The 21,952-nt window shown below is 35.4% G+C and overlaps 1 protein-coding gene across 4 annotated transcripts in view; it reads left to right on the top strand.

The window, feature by feature from the left end:
- The window catches only part of TMEM67 (transmembrane protein 67), a 70,081-nt gene that overhangs the window by 46,775 nt on the left and 1,354 nt on the right, over positions 1 to 21,952 (top strand). For 2 of the 4 annotated variants that reach the window (XM_045454229.1, XM_045454227.1), the window contains 10 exons: positions 1,075 to 1,174; positions 1,265 to 1,404; positions 3,931 to 4,071; positions 7,320 to 7,400; positions 7,894 to 8,010; positions 11,500 to 11,616; positions 11,721 to 11,825; positions 12,369 to 12,471; positions 17,927 to 18,069; positions 19,324 to 20,577. In XM_045454229.1, coding sequence (XP_045310185.1) covers positions 1,075 to 1,174; positions 1,265 to 1,404; positions 3,931 to 4,071; positions 7,320 to 7,400; positions 7,894 to 8,010; positions 11,500 to 11,616; positions 11,721 to 11,825; positions 12,369 to 12,471; positions 17,927 to 18,069; positions 19,324 to 19,404 — 1,128 coding nt within the window. In that variant the 3' untranslated portion in view covers positions 19,405 to 20,577. Of the gene's footprint in view, positions 1 to 1,074; positions 1,175 to 1,264; positions 1,405 to 3,930; positions 4,072 to 7,319; positions 7,401 to 7,893; positions 8,011 to 11,499; positions 11,617 to 11,720; positions 11,826 to 12,368; positions 12,472 to 17,926; positions 18,070 to 19,323; positions 20,578 to 21,952 lie in introns of those variants that run through there. The other 2 variants (XR_006706408.1, XM_045454228.1) reach the window with 2 other exon arrangements.

Genomic DNA, 21,952 nt, shown 5'->3' with positions numbered 1-21,952 from the left:
ATGACTTTTCTTTTTGAAGTCTGATGGTGCATTCACAATACCTTTAGGCATGAATTTTATCTCTTTAGTGGACAATAAAAGGTACCACTTTGGATAAAGTGCTGAAATCTAGAATTTCTTTTCTCTGTCTCCATATTACTTTCCTCCTCTTCTCATGGCGTCTCCTCTCCCTATTTCATTGTTCTATCAATGTACGGGAAGCTGTCTAACATGGTTCTGGTAGATCTCATCCCATTGTACTATGATTATTAGTGTCTGCTTTTCCCACTGATCTGTGAGCTTCTTGAAGGAAGGAATCATGTCATACTTAACACTTGTATTCTTTGATAAATAATGCTTCTACTAGGAAGAACCCCCCAGATTAAACATATTACTTATGTTAAAATGAAAAAGATGTGTTTCAACAACACATTTTTAAAAATTAGCAATCTCAATACCAGAAATAGACAGTAAAGGCATCTTAAAACTTTAATTAAGACAGCAAATTACAGTTGAAAAATACCTTTACTCATAAATCAGATGATCTAGAAAATAAAGTGTGCTTTTGGAAACCTAGGGAAAGAGAGTCAATTATGCATGGCTTCTGTATGAGGAGAAGGTAGTATGTCTACTTTTTTCATATCCCTATTTTAAAGAAAGAAGAAAGGAGGGCAAATTAATGTGTATAAAAATTTTGTGAATTTGTTGATTCCATGTTACTTGATGAGCTTCTAGTGATCCCATAATGATATTATAACTTTGTCATTGTGTATTGTATATTCTTGTGATTAAGTATATTTGTTTCTTAAAAAAATCATCATTATTTTCATAGGTTTTTTTAAATGTTGCATATTATTTTTGAGAGAGAGAAAGAGAGACAGTGGGGGGGGGGGCAGGGAACAAAGAGAAAGGGAGACACAGAATCTGAAGCCGACTCCAGGCTCTGAGCTGTTACCATAGATTGCAACATGGGGCTCGAACTCACAAACCATGAGATTGTGATCTGAGCTGAAGTCAGCCGCTTAACCAACTGAGCCACCAGGTGCCCCTCCATAAGCACGGATACATTTCAAATGTTTTGTTTGTCATTTTCAGGCTCTGCAATTTTTGCATAAGCTTATGTCCCAGATTACCATAGATATATTCTTTATTGACTGGGAGCGACCTAAAGGAAAGGTTCTGAAAGCTGTTGAAGGTAACTGAAATAACCATTGTACCAAAATGCTTTTGCTGCTTTTTCAGAACAAAGATGAAACCCTCTTACTTATTTTCTCTCTCTGACCAGGTGAGGGCGGTGTTCGCAGTGCCATGGTTCCTGTGAGCATATGGAGAACATATTTTGTAGCAAATGAATGGAATGAAATTCAAACTGTGAGAAAAATTAATCCACTCTTCCAAATACTTACTGTCCTCTTTTTTTTGGAGGTATGAACTTTTGTAATTGTGTGTGACTTCTGTGTGCCTCATATATATTAATTTCATGTAATTCCAGCTACATTTTTTTTCCAGCTACATTTTCACATCAGTGGAAGTCTTCTAAAGTTTTATAAAGTTATCAAGCCATTACAAAGAGTGGCTTTTAAAAACTTTGTTAAAATACACATAACATGTAAAACAAAACAAAAAATCGCCTGGGTGGCTCAGTCTGTTGAGTGTCTGACTCTTGATTTTAGCTCAGGTCATGATCCCAGGGTTGTGGGATTGAGCCCTGCTTCGGGTTCTGTGCGGCGCATGGAGCCTGCTTAAGATTCCTTCTCCCTCTGCCCCTCTCCTCTGCTCACTATCTCTCTGTCTCTCTAAAATAAAAATTTAAAAAAAAATACACATAACATGAAATTTACCATCTTAACCATTTTTCAGTGTGCAGTTCAGTCTTATTAGGTACATTCATCTTGTTGTGCCACCAGCCCCTAAGACTCTTTTCATCTTGCACAACTGAAATTCTGTACTCATTAAACAACAACTTCCCATACCCCTTCCCCAGCCCCTGATAATTGCCATTCTACTCTGTCTCTTTCAGTTTGATTACTCTAGGTAAGGAGCAGTTTGTTTTGTTTTGTTTATTTTTGAGAGAGAAAGAGCATGAGCAGGGGAGGGGCAGAGAGAGAGGAAGAGGGACACAGAATTCGAAGCAAGCTCTGGAGTCTGAGCTGTCAGCACAGAGCCTGACATGGGGCTCAAACTCACGGACTGTGAGATCATGACCTGAGCCGAAGTCAGACGCTTAACTGACTGAGCCACCCAGGTGCCCCAGGAGCCGTTTTTAAACTACTGGTTTGTATCAAAATCACCTGGGAAGCTTTTGCAAAATATCTGTTCCTGGCCTCACCCCTAGAGATTATGTTTGAGTCAGTAGCTCTGAGGTCTAGTTATCTGTGTTTTGAAAACAAAACAAAACAAAACAAAAAACTTTTCTCAGTCACATTCTTACTAGAATTAGAACTCTGCATCAGAACCACTATCATAGGTGAAGTTTTTCAACCAATTATCATTGAATGCTTGCTGTGGGCTACGTTCAGTGCTAAGAGCTGCACTATGCACAGAGAATGGGTGATGCTTATGATGCCTTTGCAGCTATTTCATGGATCTGGTTGGAATTATTAAAGGAAGTATTCAGTACTGAATAGGAGACTGAACTATGAAAACCATTTATGTGGGTAATAGATTTTCTCAGGAATTAGCTGCTTAAATAAAGTTAGATATGAATTACTAACTCATGTCTGTCTGCCTTCCTTTTTCCTTCTTTTCTTCCTTTCCCTTTCTTTCCTTTTTTAAGCTGGGAAAATATATGTATTTCTAAGGCATATGAATGACTTTTCAAAAATTCATGTATAGTTTTGTTTGTTAAGAGTGTTCTATAGGGGCGCCTGGGTGGCTCAGTCGGTTAAGCGGCCGACTTCGGCTCAGGTCATGATCTCGCGGTCCGTGAGTTTGAGCCCCGCGTTGGGCTCTGTGCTGACAGCTCAGAGCCCGGAGCCTGTTTCGGATTCTGTGTCTCCCTCTCTCTGCCCCTCCCCCATTCATACTCTGTCTCTCTCTGTCTCAAAAATAAATAAACATTAAAAAAAAAAAAAAGTGTTCTATAGAGCTTTAAAAGGTGTTATATGAAAAAGAATTTTTTTAGATGAGCACATTTGGAAAGCATTGGATTCAATAAAGTCATGTAGATTTCTTTACTGTAAAACTTACCAGAACTGGGGCACCTGGGTGGCTCAGTTGGTTGGGCGACTGACTTCAGCTCAGGTCATGATCTCACAGTTTGTGAGTTCGAACCCCACGTCGGGCTCTGTGCTGACAACTTGGAGCCTGGAGCCTGCTTCGGATTCTGTGTCTCCCCCTCTCTCTACCCCTCCTCTGCTCACACTCTGTGTCTCTCTGTCTCGATAATAAATAAACGTTTAAAAAAAATTAAAAAAAAAAAAAAAACTTACCAGAACCTTTATTCAATGAGAGTGGAAGGCATGGACAGGAGTATAATGTACAGACTATACTTACTCAGCTATGGCTTCCTTTTATCACAGAAGGTACCTCCTTCAAAAGACATTTTGCAAAAAACATTTGCAAAAGCCACTGTTGAAAAGTATAAGATGTATTTTGCATAGTGCCTGGCATATGTTAAAAATGTGTGAAATGCTAGTTGTTCATTGCTGTTTACTGAGTAAAGTTTCATTCTTCTTGACAGAAATTTTTTAATTTTGTCAGTGTGTGATAATAAGGTTATATCTGGCCCTTAGTCATATTGAAGAGATTTCCAAATGAACTAACTAAATATTTTGTTTTGTAATGAAAACTCCTGGATAATTATTTTTAATCTAGATTTTCTAATGTTTGTACAAACTTTTATAAATATTTTAGTTTTTTAAAGTAAGGGTAGGGAAGAGTGTCTCATTTTCATAGTAGAGCCGTTTTCTTTATCCATGTCTATTTAAATTTTTCTTTTTTTTACTTCAGGTTGTAGGATTCAAGAACTTAGCATTAATGGACTCATCCTCTAGTCTTTCCAGAAGCCCAACTAGCTATATAGCTCCCTATAGCCGCATTTTAAGATACGCAGTGTCTACTGCTCTTTGGCTAGTCATTGGAAGTTTACAGGTAACAACAGATCATACTTTTTAGCAACATTGCCTTTCCATATTTATAACTCTGTTTACATACTAATTATCTTCAAATATTGACCACAATCTTGGTTTCTACAGCAGAAATAAGGTAACAGTGGAAACAACAATAGCAAATAGCTCACATTGTGTTATGATCCAGGCCCTGTGGTAATTAATTGCATTGTAAATATTAACTTAATCTTTATAGTAGCCCTCAGAGATAGTTTCTATTAGTATCCTCATTTTATAGATGAGGACACTGGGGCGCAGAAAGGCTAAATAGTTTGCTAAAGTCATGCAGTTAGAGATCGACAGAACTGGAATTTGAACCTCTGATGTCAGAGCCAACCCAGTGGGCTCCAAAGGGTCTTTCAGACCTGCAGCTTTCTAGTCAGAGGACGGACTTTGTGTTTAGTTTATATAAACTATAGGGATAGCTAAGCTACTTTTATTTATTTATTTTTTTAAGGTTCACTTATTTTTGACAGAGAAAGAGAGAGCATGAGTGGGGGAGGGGCAGAGAGAGGGAGACACAGAATCCGAAGCAGGCTCCAGGCTCTGAGCTGTCAGCACAGAGCCCGACACAGGGCTCAGACTCACAGACCACAAGATCGTGACCTGAGCCGAAGTCAGGCGCTCAACCAACTGAGCCACCCAGGGGCCCTGCTAAGCTGCTTTTAATATTTCCTTTTTTTTTTTTTTAAATACAACTGAGTGTTTACATTTATTTATATATCATTAAATCTCATTCAGATTGCCAGTACCCCTTGTGAAATTTTTGTTGAAATATTTATTGAGAAAACTGAAACTAAAAATAAATCTTCTTGGCCTCAGGTCCTGTGGCTCTAGCAGAGGATCTTTTCTATGCTCACTTCCCTTATCTTCTTAGACCTTAAAAAAAAAAAAAAAAAAAGATGAAAGGAAGAAGAGAAAGCAGCATGAACTAAAGCACCTGACTCCAATATCTGCACTGCTTTCTCTTGCTTCTAGACACTCCCATGAATGGAAAGAACCTTTCTGTTTGATTAAAAGTTTCTTTAAGTCAGCAAATGAACATGGGACCTTTAGACACACTGTGTTAAACTTTCTCCAGCCTGGCAAAACAGGCTATTTTTAAATCATGGTTTGGGGTTAAAATCCAAAAGTTCCTATAGAATTGGATCCAGGTGGCATTCTGTAACCTGAGAATAGACTCTGAAAATTTACATTTATTTTAAATTGGTGAGACTTGTTTAAACTAGAAGCTACAGGGATAGATCCAGTGAGAGATGGCTTAATAATCAGAAAAGAAAGTCAGGGGCGCCTGGGTGGCTCAGTCAGTTGGACATCCAATTTTGGCTCAGGTCCTGACCTCATAGTTTGTGGGTTCGAGCCCCACATCAGGCTCTGTGCTCACAGCTCAGAGCCTGGAGCCTGCTTCCAATTCTGTTTCCCTCTCTCTCTGCCCCTCCCCAACTTATGCTCTGTTCCCTCTCTCTCAAAATATAAATAAACACTAAAAACAATTAAGAAAAGAAAGCCAAACACATTAGAATTTGAAATGAGGTAGGATCAAAAGACAATGGGGTTTGATATTTATCATCGATATAATAGGGAGAAAATAAGTCATTTTAAAGATATATAAGTATACATTTTTCTGAGTAGATTGGATTCATCTGGATGTAGAGAATTTAAAGGAATACCATCTGAACCTTTTCATATTTGGTTAAGTACAACAACAACAAAAAAACAAAAAAAAGCAATGGCTGAAGTAAAAGTGACCTGTATCATGAGAAAGAAGAATGGAGATGTGCAATGCAGGGCGGCTCCATGCTGCCGCCAGGACCCAGAAGCTCTGCCACTCAGAACTTCCCTCTCTAAGGTCACCTTGTGGAAGGAGTCAGGGGGAACAGCTCACCCTCTCTTCTCTAAGAGCCTTTCCAGAAGTGCTGTTCACCATTTCCTTGGCCAGAACTTAGGCAGATGGCCGCACCTTCCTTCACTGGTGTCTTTCAGCTGGGCAGCAGTGTGCCCACTCCAAAGAGGGTTCTGTCACTAAGGAGAAAGCAGGAAGGATTGGTGGGGCAGAAACTAGTCATCTCAGGCACCACCATCTCACCTCATTCTTTGTTTCTCACTCTGCTTTCATTCTGGTAGGAGTATTTCTCTCCGTGGGTTATCAGTGTTTATTCCTCAAGTATTGTTAAGAGTCCCTTTAAAAACCTGTTACCGTTCCACAAATTTGTTCATAAAAAGTGTTTTTGATTCTTTGATTCTCATAACGTTAAGCTTATTATTTACTCCTTTTATTTCCCTAAACCCAGCTTCTTCAACTTTTAAGTGGTATCCTTTAGTTTTTAAACTTTGAAAGTTGCTGTTTTTCAAGTCCTTTAAAGGGATTTAAAACAAGACGTATATAGAATGTTAGGGAAGTGTGTTCAGTAATCAGCTGCTGTAGATTCATTTATTTATTCATTCACATATCTGAGTACATTTCTGTACTAGGCTCTGTGCTGGGCTCAAGGATATGCTTAACAAGAACAAGCTACAGATTGTGGCAAATGCTGTGAAGGGCATCGGGAGATGAGATAGGGAGTAAGTGGAGGAGAGGTGGGTGGAAGTTAGGAACGGGGGCAGCTTTCAACTGGGTGGTTAGGAAATGTTCTCTTTCTCTGACATATATCTAAGTAGGTCTATGACATAAACTTTTCTCTTTTGATTTATAAAATAATTTCCTTTTCCAGTATTGTTATTAAAGCTAAGAAAACAGTTGAAACCATTCCATTTGAATATTTAATGCAGTATCTGCAGTTGAAATAGAATACTTGATATATGTTTTTTATGTGCTACTCTGTCAGGGAAGATTAATTTGAAAAGCAGCATGTTTTCTAATGGCTTTGGAACTTAGGAGATGAGCAGGATTGCAGAACCAAACATAAATCTGGCCACTAATACATTGGTTTATGCTAAATTTTTTAAAGCCCTTCTTTTTCTTCCCATGTTTGTCCTGTCTTGTTTTAATGATACAGAAAAGTTTTTAAAATGCAAAATAGGCTCCCTCAATGAATCTTAATACAATTCCAAAACCTACTTTCTTTGACAGAAGAATCAGAAATGATAAGTAGGATTGTATCCCACAGGAACCATTCAGAGGCCACTGTGTTCTTGGGTGGACCTTCTTTTTTCTTAAGATACTATACTGTGGCTATAAAAGAAAATTAAATTTTAAAACCTAATAAGTATGAACTTGGCTTAATGTTTCAGATCATGTTCTTTGCTGTCTTTTATGAGAGATTTATAGAAGATAAAATTCGACAGTTTGTGGATTTATGCTGTATGAGCAATGTAAGTACTTTCTAACTTTATCTTGCAACTGTTATTTTTCCCTTTTTAAAGGTCATGAGTACATTAAGAGAGGCTTTAAAAGTGATTTGGTATGATTGGATTTTTTAGTCCAATTTCCCACTGATTGTTAATTCCGGAGATAGTTATAATGAGCTACAAGCTAATGTTTACTGCCTTAGTTTCTTCTTCTTCATGTGCAGTTTCTTAATTATGAATTCCTTATGCTACCAAATAATTCACTCAGCAGAGTCCCTGAAAAGTTTTCATATATCAATCCTATTTCTTCCTTTCTTGGAAAATATCTTCAATCTCATTTCTGTGTACTTTAAAAAAAATTACTTAATTATCCTTTATTACTTTATTGTCCTGTTTATATATTTTCCAAGAATTCAACCCTCTTTATTTTGAGAGAAAGAAAGCAATTTTAAGAAAAACTTACTTTTCATTGTTTTTTCGATGAGCTGCTAATAGTTCCTCTCTTCTCTTTTTATAGATATCAGTGTTTCTGTTATCCCACAAATGTTTTGGATATTACATTCATGGTAGATCAGTACATGGCCATGCAGATACTAATATGGAAGAAATGAATATGAATCTTAAAAGAGAAGCGGTATGAAAGTATTTAACATCTTTTTAATTTGAGACATGGGTTCTCTTTTCTTAATCTAGGATTTGTAATAATATTTTTAAAAATTCCTCATTGATTACTTTTGAAAGTTGCTGGGGCACTGATTCATTACCCTGAACATTAATAAAGGGAAAGAATCAAATTTCATCTTACAGTTCTTTATATGAACTGTATTTCAGAGTAACCGAAGAATTCATGAGGGAAAGTTCTTCCTTATAAAAAGAAACTAAAAGAAATTCTACCTTAGAAAATCACCATTTTGTAATGACTGATGGATTAATGCACATAGGTTACAATCATCAGTGGATGCTAAAACAGTTAAGGGTAAGTTGACAGGGAGCTTTGTAACAAGGAATCAGGTCGACACAATCTGAGCACACTGGCTCAATCTTACTACAAGTAAAAATTAGGAAAACGAACATTATGCACTTCCTGTTATGATGCAGTAGGAAGTACATAGTATCACTCATAAAATATCCTTGCTTAGGAAAATCAAGTCTAAATACAATCAAGCCTCTAGATCTAACCGCCAGTTTACAGGAATTAGAGGAGCTAGAGGGATAAATTAAATAATACCATAGGAAGGAATTAGCCATATGTAGAATGCAGGATGGCTCACAAGGTAGATGACCCAGTGTCTCCAGCAAATCAAGAGCATGTAAAGAAGTGGGGTGGGCGGTGTGAGAACTGTTACATAGGAAGAGATTTAGAAACAAAATAATCAAGTACAATGTATAGACTTTGGATCCTGATCCAAACAAACCAACTATAAAAAAAAAGTCCTTGGGAAAAATTAGGAGATTTAAGGACTAAATATTAAATTATATTAAGGAATGATTCATTTTATTACATGTGCAAATGGCATGGTGGTTTGTTTTTTTAAGACCTTATTAGTTATAGATACATACAGAAGTATTTACAGATTTGGGGTTGGGTGATGGATGGTTTACTGTTTGTTCTCTGTACTGTGTACATTAGACCACTTCCTTAATAAAATTAAAAAGAAAAATAAATACTTAAGAAGAAAAATTAAAAGGATTTTTTGACTAAAGGACCTGTGACTTGTACGAATCTAGTACATGATTATAGCACGTCTCAGAGAACAATTTATTTAGTACATGAACTGGTTGGTTAACTATTAGAAATTAACACCTGATTGAAAAGTTAAATGTAAAAAAAAAGAACATCTGAGATTGGGAGATGACATTCTAAGCAAAAAGAATAGAAAACATCAGGGGCACCTGGGTGGCTTAGTCCGTTGAGCGTCAGACTTCAGCTCAGGTCATCATCTCACAGCCCCTGGTCTCCAGCCCCACGTCAGGCTCTCTGCTGTCAGCGCAGAGCCTTCTTGAGATCCTCTGTGCCCTCTCTCTCTCTGCCCCTCCCCTGTTTACACTAGAAAGTAAACATTAAAAAAAAAAAAATTAGAAAGCATCATAAACGGAATATTCATTGATTTTACTTTATTAATTAATGGAGAATATTTACCTAGCCAACAATCATATAAATAAAAGACATAGCAAATAAGGATAAAATTCTCATAGCAAATATTACAAAGATATTGATAGCAATATTGAAAGTCATAAAGATCAATAGGCGAACAGTTAAAACCTCAATGGAAAAATGACAATTTTTAAATACATAAATGAACAGGAGACTAAAAAACCTCTTAAAAATGTATAGCTCATAAATAAATGTAAAAAACTAATATTTTTGCCCTCTTCAAATTAGCAAACTTTTTTTAAAAAACTAATACTTAATAGTACCAAGGACATGATGAAATGGGCACCCGTAAAACTCCTGGTCTAAGAATAAATTTTTACAAATCTTCTGGAAAGCATTTGGAAATAAATATACCAAGAGTTTTTTTAAGAGTTGATTATCTTTTACTCACTGATTCTGTAAATCTAATTCAAGGAAATAATTAGCAATGTGAATAGCTAATTAGGTTGAGGGTCTTTATCACAGGGACTATTTATAAGGCCAAAAGCATACATAAAAATAAGAATATATTAAATCAATTGGTCTTCCTACACAGTGAAATCTTAGGTAGACATTAAAAATCTTGTTTTATAGAATATTTAATGACATAGAGAAAAAGAAATCGGTGTGATCCCAATTTTATGCCATCTATATGTATATCCCTGGACAAAGGACTGGAAATGAAATACCTTCAAAACTTCTATCTCTGAATGTTGAGATCATAGGTGATTTTTTTTCTTTTCTTTCTTTTTTATACTACTCCATATTTTATAAATTCTCTGCAATAGCATGTGCTTTTTTAATCAGGAAAAAAGAAATGTTTTTTAATAGAGAAATTCACTACATGTAGACTTCCTTTCAGTCTGTGAAAAACAAGTGTTATGTTTGAAGATTAAATTTAGACAAGAAGATTATTAAACTCTGGAATAGGCAAATAAAGCAAGAGAAGGGAAGCCGAAGGACTTGAGGTGACCTTGAAGCATCGATGGGAAGTAGCTAGGGGTGGGGTAGGGCAAAATTTCACATGTTTATGGTTGTCAGGATTCAGACTGTGTCAAGGAGACCTGAAATGGATATCTGGTCCATGGCATTAACCATTCAATCATGTATCACTACCTTTTTATTGCATTTAATTAAGGAAGTGTTTTAAAAGTTTTTAGGAAACAAAAAAGATTATAATTATGAAAGTAGTTAATCTAAGACTAGACATTTTGGCATGCATTAAAGAGCAATAAAATTAATCATAAAGCAAATATCAATATATAATGAATTTAGTATGGATTTTTTTTTTAATTTTTTTTTTTTCAACGTTTATTTATTTTTGGGACAGAGAGAGACAGAGCATGAACGGGGCAGGGGCAGAGAGAGAGGGAGACACAGAATCGGAAACAGGCTCCAGGCTCTGAGCCATCAGCCCAGAGCCTGACGCGGGGCTCGAACTCACGGACCGCGAGATCGTGACCTGGCTGAAGTCGGACGCTTAACCGACTGCGCCACCCAGGCGCCCCTAGTATGGATTTTTTTTTTAAGTAGTGTAAAGGAGATGATACAGAGAACTGAAAGGTATGACAACAAAGAAATTAGTAAAACCCGGAGGGGAGTGGGAACCTCGGATAATGTCAGAATCCCTTTTGTCTCAAATATAGTTTCAGTAAAATTTCAGTTGGCTTCCAAATCTTGTAATGTGTGATACCAACAAAAAGAAAAATTTTAGGGGTGCCTCAGTCAGTTAAATGTCCAACTTTGGCTCAGGTCATGATCTTGCGGTTCGTGAGTTTGAGCTCTGTGTCAGGCTCTGTGCTGGCAGCTCGGAGCCTAAAGCCTGGAGCCTGCTTCAGATTCTGTCTCCCTCTCTCTCTGGTCCTCCCCCCGCTCACACTCTGTCTCTCAAAAATAAATAAACTTTTTTTAAAAAAAAAAATTGTATATTTTCTTTTTGAGATAAGGCAAAATTTTTATGATCTTTATTTAAATCATTTAACTTTTCAGGAAAACTTGTGTAGCCAGAGAGGTTTGGTACCAAACACAGACGGTCAGACTTTTCAGATTGCAATTTCCAGCCAGATGAGACAACACTATGACAGAATTCATGAGACACTAACAAGGGTTTGTATAAATTACAATTCAGGTATATTTTGTCAATATTTCATGTTACTTAAAAACCAAGAACGTAAGACGTGTTGCATTTATTTTTGTCTCTTTCACATTAGAAAAATGGCCCTGCCAGACTATTGAGTTCATCGGCAAGTACATTTGAGCAGAGTATAAAAGCATATCATACTATGAATAAATTTCTTGGCTCTTTCATCGATCATGTATGTATGTCAGCATTTATATTTAAACTAGAAGCAAAATATAATTCTTAAGAAGTTAACCAGGAATGTCAGTGATTTCTTTAGTTAACTAAGTCAGTGGACTTAGAACCCTTTTTTTGCCTGTCAAAATTAATACTGTGGCTTAAAGACAGAGTTACGTTATATAAAAATAAAATGACATTTTATATCTCTACTAGCATAATGATAATTCCCTTGAAGTATGTCTACACTGCAATTGTGTCAGCTAGTTACTGAAGTATTACTATATTATTTATTACAGAGATATGCTGTGGTTGTATTCCTGAAAAGCTTGTTATAAGTTGATTTTAAGTGTATCTAGCCCTAAATACTACTAAAGACATTTAAAATTTTTTAAAATTTCTAAAGAAAAACTTTGTTACAAAGCCCAGTGTAGTAAAATCCATCTTTTTAAAGAACATATTTTCCTTACTATTCATTTTTCATTTTCTCTCTTCCTGATTTTACATTAATTTGGAAACATTTCACTGCTGTTTTTGAAATAACTTTGTCTTTTTATATTAGGTTCATAAGGAAATGGACTACTTTATAAAAGATAAATTGCTTCTTGAAAGAATTCTTGGAATGGAATTCATGGAACCAATGGAAAAAAGCATCTTTTACAATGGTATCCTTCAAATGCCTTTGCTAAACTTGATTACTATTTTCAAAGTTTGAAAAAAAAGTACTTGTAGTTATATGTTTTGCTTTTATAATTTTATATAAAAACAAAGGAAACGTAATGAACTTAATTAACTTCACAGTATTATAGTAGTTTGCTAGGTTCCATTTTATTATGTCATATAGCAGGAAACAAAAGTATAAAAGGGGCGCCTGGGTGGCTCAGTCAGTTAGGTGTCCAACTCTTCATCTCAGCTCAGGTCTTGATCTCAGGGTCGTGAGTTCAAGCCCTGCACTGGGCTCTGTGCTGGATGTGAAGCCTACTTAAATACACACACACACACACACACGTGTGTGTGTGTGTGTGTGTGTGTGTGTGTGTGATACAAAAAAAGATCATTATTCTGTAAGAAAGTAAAAAAACTGAATTTCAAAATCAGTGGTAGACATGAAAGAGATAGTAAAACACATAAAATTCAGGTTTTTTAAATTTGAGTATAACTGACATGATGTTACATTAGTTTCAGGTATACAACATAGTGATGCAACAAATCTGTATGTTGTGTTATGCTCACAAGTGTAGCTACCATCTGTCACTATGCAATGCTGTTATAATACCATTGACTATATTCCTTATGCTGTATCTTTTATTCCTGTGACTTATTCATTCTATAACTAGAAGCCTGTGTCTCCCACCTCCTCCACCCATATGTCCTCCCCTCCACCTTACCCCTGCCGACCATCAGATTCTGCTTTTTGTTCATTTGTTTTGTTTTTTAGATTACACATATAAATGAAATCATGTGGTATTTATCTTTTTCTGTCTGGCTTACTTCACTTAGCATAACTCTCTCTACATCCATCCATGTTGCAAATGGCAAGATCTCATTCCATTTTTTATGGCTAATATTCCACTGTGTGTGTGAATATATATATTTATTTATGTATTCTTTATCCATTCATCTGTGAATGGATGCTTGGGCTGCTTTGATATCTTGGTCATCGTAAATAAATGCTGCAATAAACATAGGGGTACATCTATATTTCCAAATTAGTGTTTCTGTTTTCTTTGGGTAAATGACCAGTAGTGGAATTATTGCATCATATGACATTTCTATTTTTAATATTTTGAGGAACCTCCATGCTGTTTTCCACAGTAGCTGTACCAATTTACATTCCCACCAACAATGCGCAAGAGTTCCCTTTTCTCCACATCCTCATCAACACTTCTTATTTCTTGTCTTTTTAATTTTAGCCATTCAGACAGGTGTAAGGTTTTCATTGTGGTTTTGATTTGCATTTTCCTGATGATTAGTGACGTTGGGCTTTGTTTCATGTGTCTGTTGGCCATCTGTATGTCTTTTTTGGGAAAATGTCTTTCAGGTCCTCTTCCCATTTTTAAATGGGATTTTTTTTTTTAAGTATTGAGTTAAGTTTTTGTGTATTTTGGGTATTAACCTCTTTTCAGGTATGTCATTTGCAAATATCTTCTCCCATTCAGTAGGTTGTTTTTTTATGTTGTTGATTGTTTCCTTCACTGTGTAAAGCTTTTTTATTTTGATGTAGTCCCAATAGTTTATGTTTGCCTTTATTTCTCTTACCTGAGGAGACATATATATGTCTCCTTAAAAATTTTGCCATGGTCAGGGGTGCCTGGGTGGCTCAGTTGGTTAAGCATCCAACTTTGGCTCAGGTCATGGTCTCATGGTTTGTGAGTTCGAGCCCCGCGTCGGGCTCTGTGCTGACAGCTCAGAGCCTGGAGCCTGCTTCAGATTCTGTCTCCCTCTCTCTCTGCCCCTCCCTTGCTCATGCTCTGTTTCTCTCTGTCTCAAAAATAAATAAAACATTTAAAAAATTTTTTTAATTTGCCATGGTCAATGTCAAAGAAATTACTGTCTATGTCTAGGAGTTCTGTGGTTTCATGTCTCACATTTAGGTCTTTGATACGTTTGAATTTTTATTTTTGTGTATGGTGTAAGAAAGTGGTCCAGTTCTATTCTTTCTTTGCATGTAGCTGTCCAGTTTTCCCAGCACCATTTATTGGAGAGATTGTCTTTTCCTCATTGTATATTCTTGCCTTCTCTGTCATAGAACAATTGACCATATAGGCATGGGTTTATTTCTGGGCTCTCTATTCTGTTATGTTGATCTATGTGTCTTGTTTTTGTACCAGTACCATACTGTTTTGGTTACAACAGCTTTGTAGTATATCTTGAAATCTGGAACTGTGCTACCTCCAGCTTTGTTTTTTTCTTTCTCAGGATTGCTTTGGCTATTTGTGTTTCCATATAAATTTTAGTATTATTTGTTCCAGATCTGTGAAAATGCTGTTAGTAATTTGTTAGGAATTGCATTGAACCTTTAGGTTGCTTTGGGTAGTGTGAACATTTTAACCATATTAATTCTTCCAACCCATGAACATGAAATATCTTTCCATTTGTGTGTGGTGTCTTTAATTTCTTTCATCAGTGTTTTATAGTTTTCAGAGTACAGATAACCTCCTTGGTTATTTATTCCTAGGTATTTTATTATTTTGGGTGCAATTGTAAATGGGATTGTTTTCTTAATTTCTCTTTCTGCTACTTCATTATTAGTGTATAGAGGATTTCTAGGTATTAATTTTGTATCCTACAACTTTACTGAATCCATTTATTACTTATGAGAGTTTTTGATTGGAGGCTTTAGGGTGTTGTATCATGTCATCTGCAAATAGTGACCATTTAATTTCTTCCTTACCCAGTTTAGATGCCCTTTATTTCTTTTTCTTGCCTGATTACTCTAGCACTTCCAGTGCTATGTTGAATAAAAGTGGCAAGAGTGAACATAAAATTCAGATTTTATGAGAATCTGCAGTTAGTGGAAAACTAATGAAACACTTAAAGAATAACATTCGTGATTAGTTTTAACATTTAATTTTTTATTTTATCCAAATTCTTAAAAATCACAGCTATCTGTGACAGGAATGGTGCCTAAACCTGGTTTCTTATCTTAAAAATGTGGTATATATGTCACTTTTAATGTGGCTGATAACCTCTTATATGGGTTCATTAGAATGGAAATGATGTAACCTGTGTCCTGGCCTAGATGTCACTTATTCAGGCAGTATTGGGCATTATGTGTTGTGCCAGTCCCAGGATACACAGATACACAGACTAGTGGGCATCTCAAATGTATGAGTGGGGCGATGCTGGGATGGAAGGCTCTGCAGGCACAGGATATACCAAGTACAGAAAGGATAGTGGAATATCTAACCAGACATGGAGTTGAGCCAGAAGAAGCAACATGGAAAAGTTTGAATTGCATCTTAAACAAAAAAAGTTACTATCGTCAAACAGGAATGTCAGGGGAAGAGAGGCAAAGACATTTGTACAGAAGGGGGAAAGGGCATTCAGTACTTAGGAATTTTATTGGTGAAGCCTGGTATGAAGTGGGACATCGTAGGAGTACATGAAAGATAAAGAGGGTGATGATCAAATCCCAAAATCCTTGTCTGACATCCTGAGGAGTTTTACTTTATCCTATAGAGCAGTTGTTTCCAAAATATATATATATACATCTTTTCAATGTTTGTCTCACAAGAGATGTGGTTGATTCGTGAAGGTATGAGAAAAAACATTAAAATGTCTATTTGTATATTTGAGATTCAGTCATTTTTAATTTGTATTTTAAAGAATTTATAATATATAGTAGTATTTAATAAAATATACCTATTGTGGAATGCATACTTAACACTTTGTTCTGATAGGAATCCATGATTAAAACAATTTGGAAACCACTGCTAAGGAACATGGGCGCCATCAAAAAGTGTTAAGCAAATCTGATGGTAGATTTCTACTACTCTGGCAATAGTAAAGTGTGTTAAGGTTGTATTTATACCTGTGTTATCATGTGTGAAAAGCCTGGTAGGCATCAGTGCCTGGTATGGGATGGCTCCCAGTGTATTCATGTTACTATTTGTAATAACAATACAGTCATCTTCATCTTCATCTTCACTGGGAGATGATGAGAATATGAGCTACAGCAGTAATGATGGGGATAAAGAAGAAGAAAGGATTGTCAGAGATATTAAGAGGAAAAAAACAGGTAGAGGAGAGAGAGTAGTAAAAAATTATCCAGATTTCCAGCTTGTATGACTAAGTGGTTGGTGGTGATGCTTTTCACTAAAAGAATGCAGATGGAGGGAAAGAAGATGAATTTAGGTTTTCTTTTAAATTTTTTTTAATGTTTATTTTTGAGAAGGAGAGTGCAAGTGGGGGAGGGCAGAGAGAGAGGGAGACATGGAATCCGAAGCAGGCTCCAGGCTCCAAGCTGTCAGCACAGAGCCCGACGCAGGGCTTGAACTCACGAACTGTGAGATCATGAAGTCAGACGCTTAGTTGACTGAGCCACCCAGGTGCCCCTAAATTTAGTTTTGAATATGTTGTATCTTGAGGTACTTTCTGGACAACTAAGAGGAAATGTCCAGTGAGGTATTAAATGTAATGAACTGGATCTCAGGAGAAAGGAAAGGCACACAATAGCCGGGAGTCTCATCAAAGGAGGGCATTGCTGGAGCGATGTCAGTGAAAGAACACCCGGGAAGAGCATACAGAGCAGGCTTGTTTATTTGTTTAAATATATATGCAAGTATAATATGTATACAGAAGTCCATATTTTGTAAGGATATAGAATAAAGGGGAGTGAATTTTCACAAACTGAATATATCCCTGTAACTAGCACCCTGATCAAAAAAGAACATTACCAGCAAGCCAGGCATCCCCTTGTATCAAACAGAGTTCCTAACTGGATATCCATGAACAGCTTTGCTGGTTCCCCGGACCTCCCTGAAATTATGTGCCAGATTTGTATATATGTACTTTCTTCCCACTCTGGTGAAAGGGTCTGTAGCTTTCATCAGAATCTTAAAAGGGTGTTTACATCCCAAAAAGAACAAACCCCTCCTTGTGGAGTGAGGGGAAGAAAAAAAAAAGAGAGGTCTTAGAGCAGAACCTTAGAGTTCTGCTCTATTTAAGACGCAACCTATTTAAGACGCAAATTATAGCTCACTATGCACTATTCAGTCCTTGCTGGTTTGGTTTGGTTTGGTTTTTTTTTTTAACTTCCTCTATCTTGAAGAATCTAAGATTCTTTGGGCTTTAGTTATATAAACAAATAAGGGATATTAATTACCTGGTCTTTGAGAGGTATTGACGATACACTTATATTACAAGCAATGACCAACCCTTGGTACAAATGTTAAAATTGTTTTTTATGAGCAGAATTCCTTGATTAATCTTTGAGATTAGCAATTTTTTATTTTAATACCGTTTGTTTATTTTTTTTAAAGCAATGAAGTATTACAAGTAGCAGCTAGTTTCTATTGTGCTGTTTTTAAATATCCAAACTTTATCACCAGAAATTTATTTCATTTTGCAGTTTCTGATTTATATCTTATAAATTGCTTTTTTTTTTTTTTTAAATAGATGAAGGATATTCTTTCAGCAGTGTCCTGTATTATGGAAATGAAGCCACTCTTCTTATTTTTGATGTGCTGTTCTTCTGTGTTGTGGATTTGGCTTGCCAAAATTTTGTTCTAGCAGCCTTCCTTACATACCTACAACAAGAGGTAACTGTAAAATTTTTTTACTGGATTTCTTTTAAAAGAACTATATTGGATGGGGCCCCTGGTGGCTCAGTCCATTAAGCGTCTGACTCTTGATCTCGGCTCAGGTCGTGATCTCACAGCTTGTGAGTTCAAGCCCTACATCGGGCTCTGTACCACCACTCCCCCCGCCCCCCCCCCCCCACGCCAAATAAATAAATAAACTTTAAAACAAATATTTTTTTTAAATAATTTTTTAAAAAATACATTGGAAGTAGATATTTTATAGCAGAGACTAACAGTATCTACTTTCACAAGGAATTTATAAAGGTTTAGAATATGATTATTCCTACCAAAAAGAAAAAAAAAGAAGAAACATTTCAGCCCTCTCCTTCAGGATCAATGAAATACTGGGGTCTTGTGGAGGGCATAAGTTGTTTGAGCAAATGTAAAAGGAATCCAGTAGGAAGATATTCAAATTGCTGATCATCTAGATGCCAGAAGCGGCAGTAATTAGAATCTGAAACCAATTTTACCATATATGTTAACTAACTGGAATTTAAATAAAAACTTGAAATTAAAAAAAAAAAAAAAGTAGAGGTAATTAGAGTTCCATTCATCCTCAGCACCAGATGTTAACATAACAAAAAGGCAAGCTAGGGTGATCTAGCTCAGGACTCAGCCCCAGAACAACCCCCTTATGGTAACTCTCATGCATTTTCCACCTGTGTGAATAAAAAAACAACTGCTAGATGGCTTTGGAGCCTGAAATGGAGATTTTAAGAAATGACAGATTTGTTCTGGAAATGTTATTAATGTCACTCAAATATTCCCCCATTATATCCAAGGAAGTATATGAGTTAGTAATACATAATTTATTAGTCTTTGACAGAGATCTAAAATTACAAATTCTATCACTAACAGTTCTGTTGATGTTTCCGTAGCTTTTAGAGCTAGAGGTAAGATGCCTTGCAACATATTTGACAGTGAATTTCTATGAACATGAGAAAATTTGTATTATTAATTCATTAAAACATAGTCTAAATAGGAATATACACTTCTTTGATATTATGAAAGATAATAAAGAGTCTTGAAATAATTTTGTATATCACCATGTCTCAGATGCCCGATACATGAAAATAAATAGTTGAGAGAATTAGCTAGTTTAATTTAGATATTTTAATTGGTTATACATATTTCATTTTCTTTCTGTATATAGTTTTCATTCTTTCTGTATATAAAATTTCATTAATAAAAATTGTTTTAATTTTTTTCCAGATTTTTAGATTTATACGTAATACAGTAGGACAGAAGAATTTGGCATCCAAAACATTGGTGGATCAAAGATTTCTGATTTAATTTTGTGAATAACTTCAAAGACAACATAGCTGTGGCAAAAACAGTCATGATCATCAGGTTAGTTTGCCAAAGTTTTTAAAACATTTAATGCAAATTATTCTATTTTTATTTGTTTTCTAATCTAAAGAAAGATTTATTTTTATAATTTGTGGATACATAACTTCTTTGTGAATATGTAGTGTGATATAATGAACAATGTTGTTTTCCCATTTGTGGTGGTATTTAATTCACCAGTTCATAAAGTAGATAAACTGACAGCAGGGCAAAGGAAATCTACATGTTGCTGTCAGCATAGCAGTCCCCATCATTTGTCTCTGTAGATAATTTTGTAAACTGGGATTTGCCTACATTTTCTCACATTGACAAAATTACTTAGTTCCAAGTTCAAGGCTAGTTTTCAGTTTAAGAGTTTCTGGTTTTTACTTAACGTTATGGTAAATAAATGTTGAAAACTATTTTCAAGTACTTAGAAATTTGAAATTGTATATTGCTGACTCAATTTGCCTCATTTTAATTTCTCACCCTGTTTGGCAATGGACTAATTCACTCTTGGATTAATAGGCATCTCATGAGATGGTATATATTCATTCCTTTGTATACCTGTATTGTTAGGTCAGGAAATCTTTCCCGTAAAGCGTGTATATATCTTAACTATCACTTACATTTAAAACAAAGCTATAATGTGTGACATTTTCCCCAATATAGTTTTTCATACATTTTAAAAATTACATTTTAAGAGCATTCCCAAGTTTTGCTCTTCCATTATATTTAAAGATTATAAATAATGAACTGTAAATTTATCATGCTATATTGACAAGATGATTTATTGAAAGCAAACTTAGGCTTCATAAATCAGTACACTTGTATTTTTTTTAAATAAGGAAAAAAAATTAGGATCCAAAATATACTTAATGTAAATTCTGAACCATGTAGTAATAATTTCCCATGACATAATTTTTTTTCTTTAAAATACTCTTCAATAATCCTTTTCATTGTATACTGTATACTTGAAAGTCATCTTATGTTTCAGGTATAATGATCATTAACCCACAAACCATCATTTCTTACTGCCTTCTATGTTGATGCTGTGTAAATACGTAAATATAATGTTATGTAAATATTGTTTCTATTTTTTAATTGAACATATGGAATAAAACATTTGGTGTCTCTGTTTCCTGTTTGATTAATGTGTATTTCATGAAATAAATATATTTAGGAATATACAATACTATTGCGACAGGGGTCCCCAGCCTTTGCCAAAGTTGAATCTTTTACATTTCTTTGAGTTTTAAGAATGACTGAGGAGAAAGAAGTAGGGCTAAGAAGTATTTGAAGTATTTCAAGTATTTGAAACTAGTTTTTGAAGGGTCAAAGTACAGGAATGCCTTTATAAAACCTGTAAAGAGAAACAAATGTAATAGCCTGGATTTTTAAAACCACTTGCTCAGAAGCATATGAAAGAAATTTAACTCTCATTGCACACATGAGAAGTTAATATTTATGTGAATGTTTGAAAATGGGAATTTCAGACAATAGGTGAGTCGGCTCACCTAATAAAGTAAAACAGAAAAAACATTTTAAAACATTTTTCTATACTAGTTTTATACAGTGTTGCTTTTTACTTCAGTTAGATACATAAAAATGTGTTCAGATTTTCATATGCTGTTGATTCCTTTCTCTACATTGCCACAATTTAAATTTTATGATCAGGTGCCTAATTTTCCATTAGCTCTATAACCTTATGTCAGTTTCTGTGGCACCAATTTACGGTACTTGTCATGTTACATCCCCAGTTTTACTGATTACCTAGAAACATTTGATAAGTCTCCTCATCATTTCATACTGAAGCAAACTCTAGGTTCACCTGGAGGTTCTTTACAAGCTGCTGTGTGCTTAGTATCCTACTTAGAAAATGCATGGGTCCCTGACAGTTCTGCAGACCAGTCTCTGTTATGAGATGTTTATATTTGCTCATTTCTCTGGCACTGCTGTCCTAACAAACCCTTTTGAGAAGGCTCTACTGGTTACTAGATTGAGAGGCATTCAAAATGACCACTAACTCAGTGCTTGCAGGTACGAAATATGTATCCTTTTTTGTTGCCTATAAATATTGACAAATAAAAGCTGAGGGGAAATAAATATAAGTCAAGGAACAGTATGACTTAATGGAGAATGCTCCAGATTTAGTAACAGAAGCCCCGGATTCAAATGAGAATTTGAGTGCCTCTGTCACTTACTGGCTTTGGGACTTTAAACCAGATCATTTGACATCATTGAGCTTTAGTCTGCCTCTCTACAATGGAAATAATACCCTTTGTTTTCCGCTTGTTGTGAGGATTAATTCCTTATCTTAATGATAAACATAACAGGAAGCTATGTACACTAGAATTTTTATAATTTTTAGTTTAAAACACCTGCCTCCAAATATATTTTCTATCTTGCTAATAAATTATTTCCATAATATTAAAACCCAGATTACTGATCTCAGTAACTAACCAGGAACTGACCCCAGCCTCACCAGGAAGAGGCCCTCCCTGGTAGAGCCATC

Source organism: Leopardus geoffroyi, chromosome C3, assembly GCF_018350155.1.
Source record: "Leopardus geoffroyi isolate Oge1 chromosome C3, O.geoffroyi_Oge1_pat1.0, whole genome shotgun sequence".
Classification (NCBI taxonomy): Eukaryota; Metazoa; Chordata; class Mammalia; order Carnivora; family Felidae; genus Leopardus; species Leopardus geoffroyi.
This window is presented reverse-complemented; position numbering and strand designations above follow the sequence as displayed.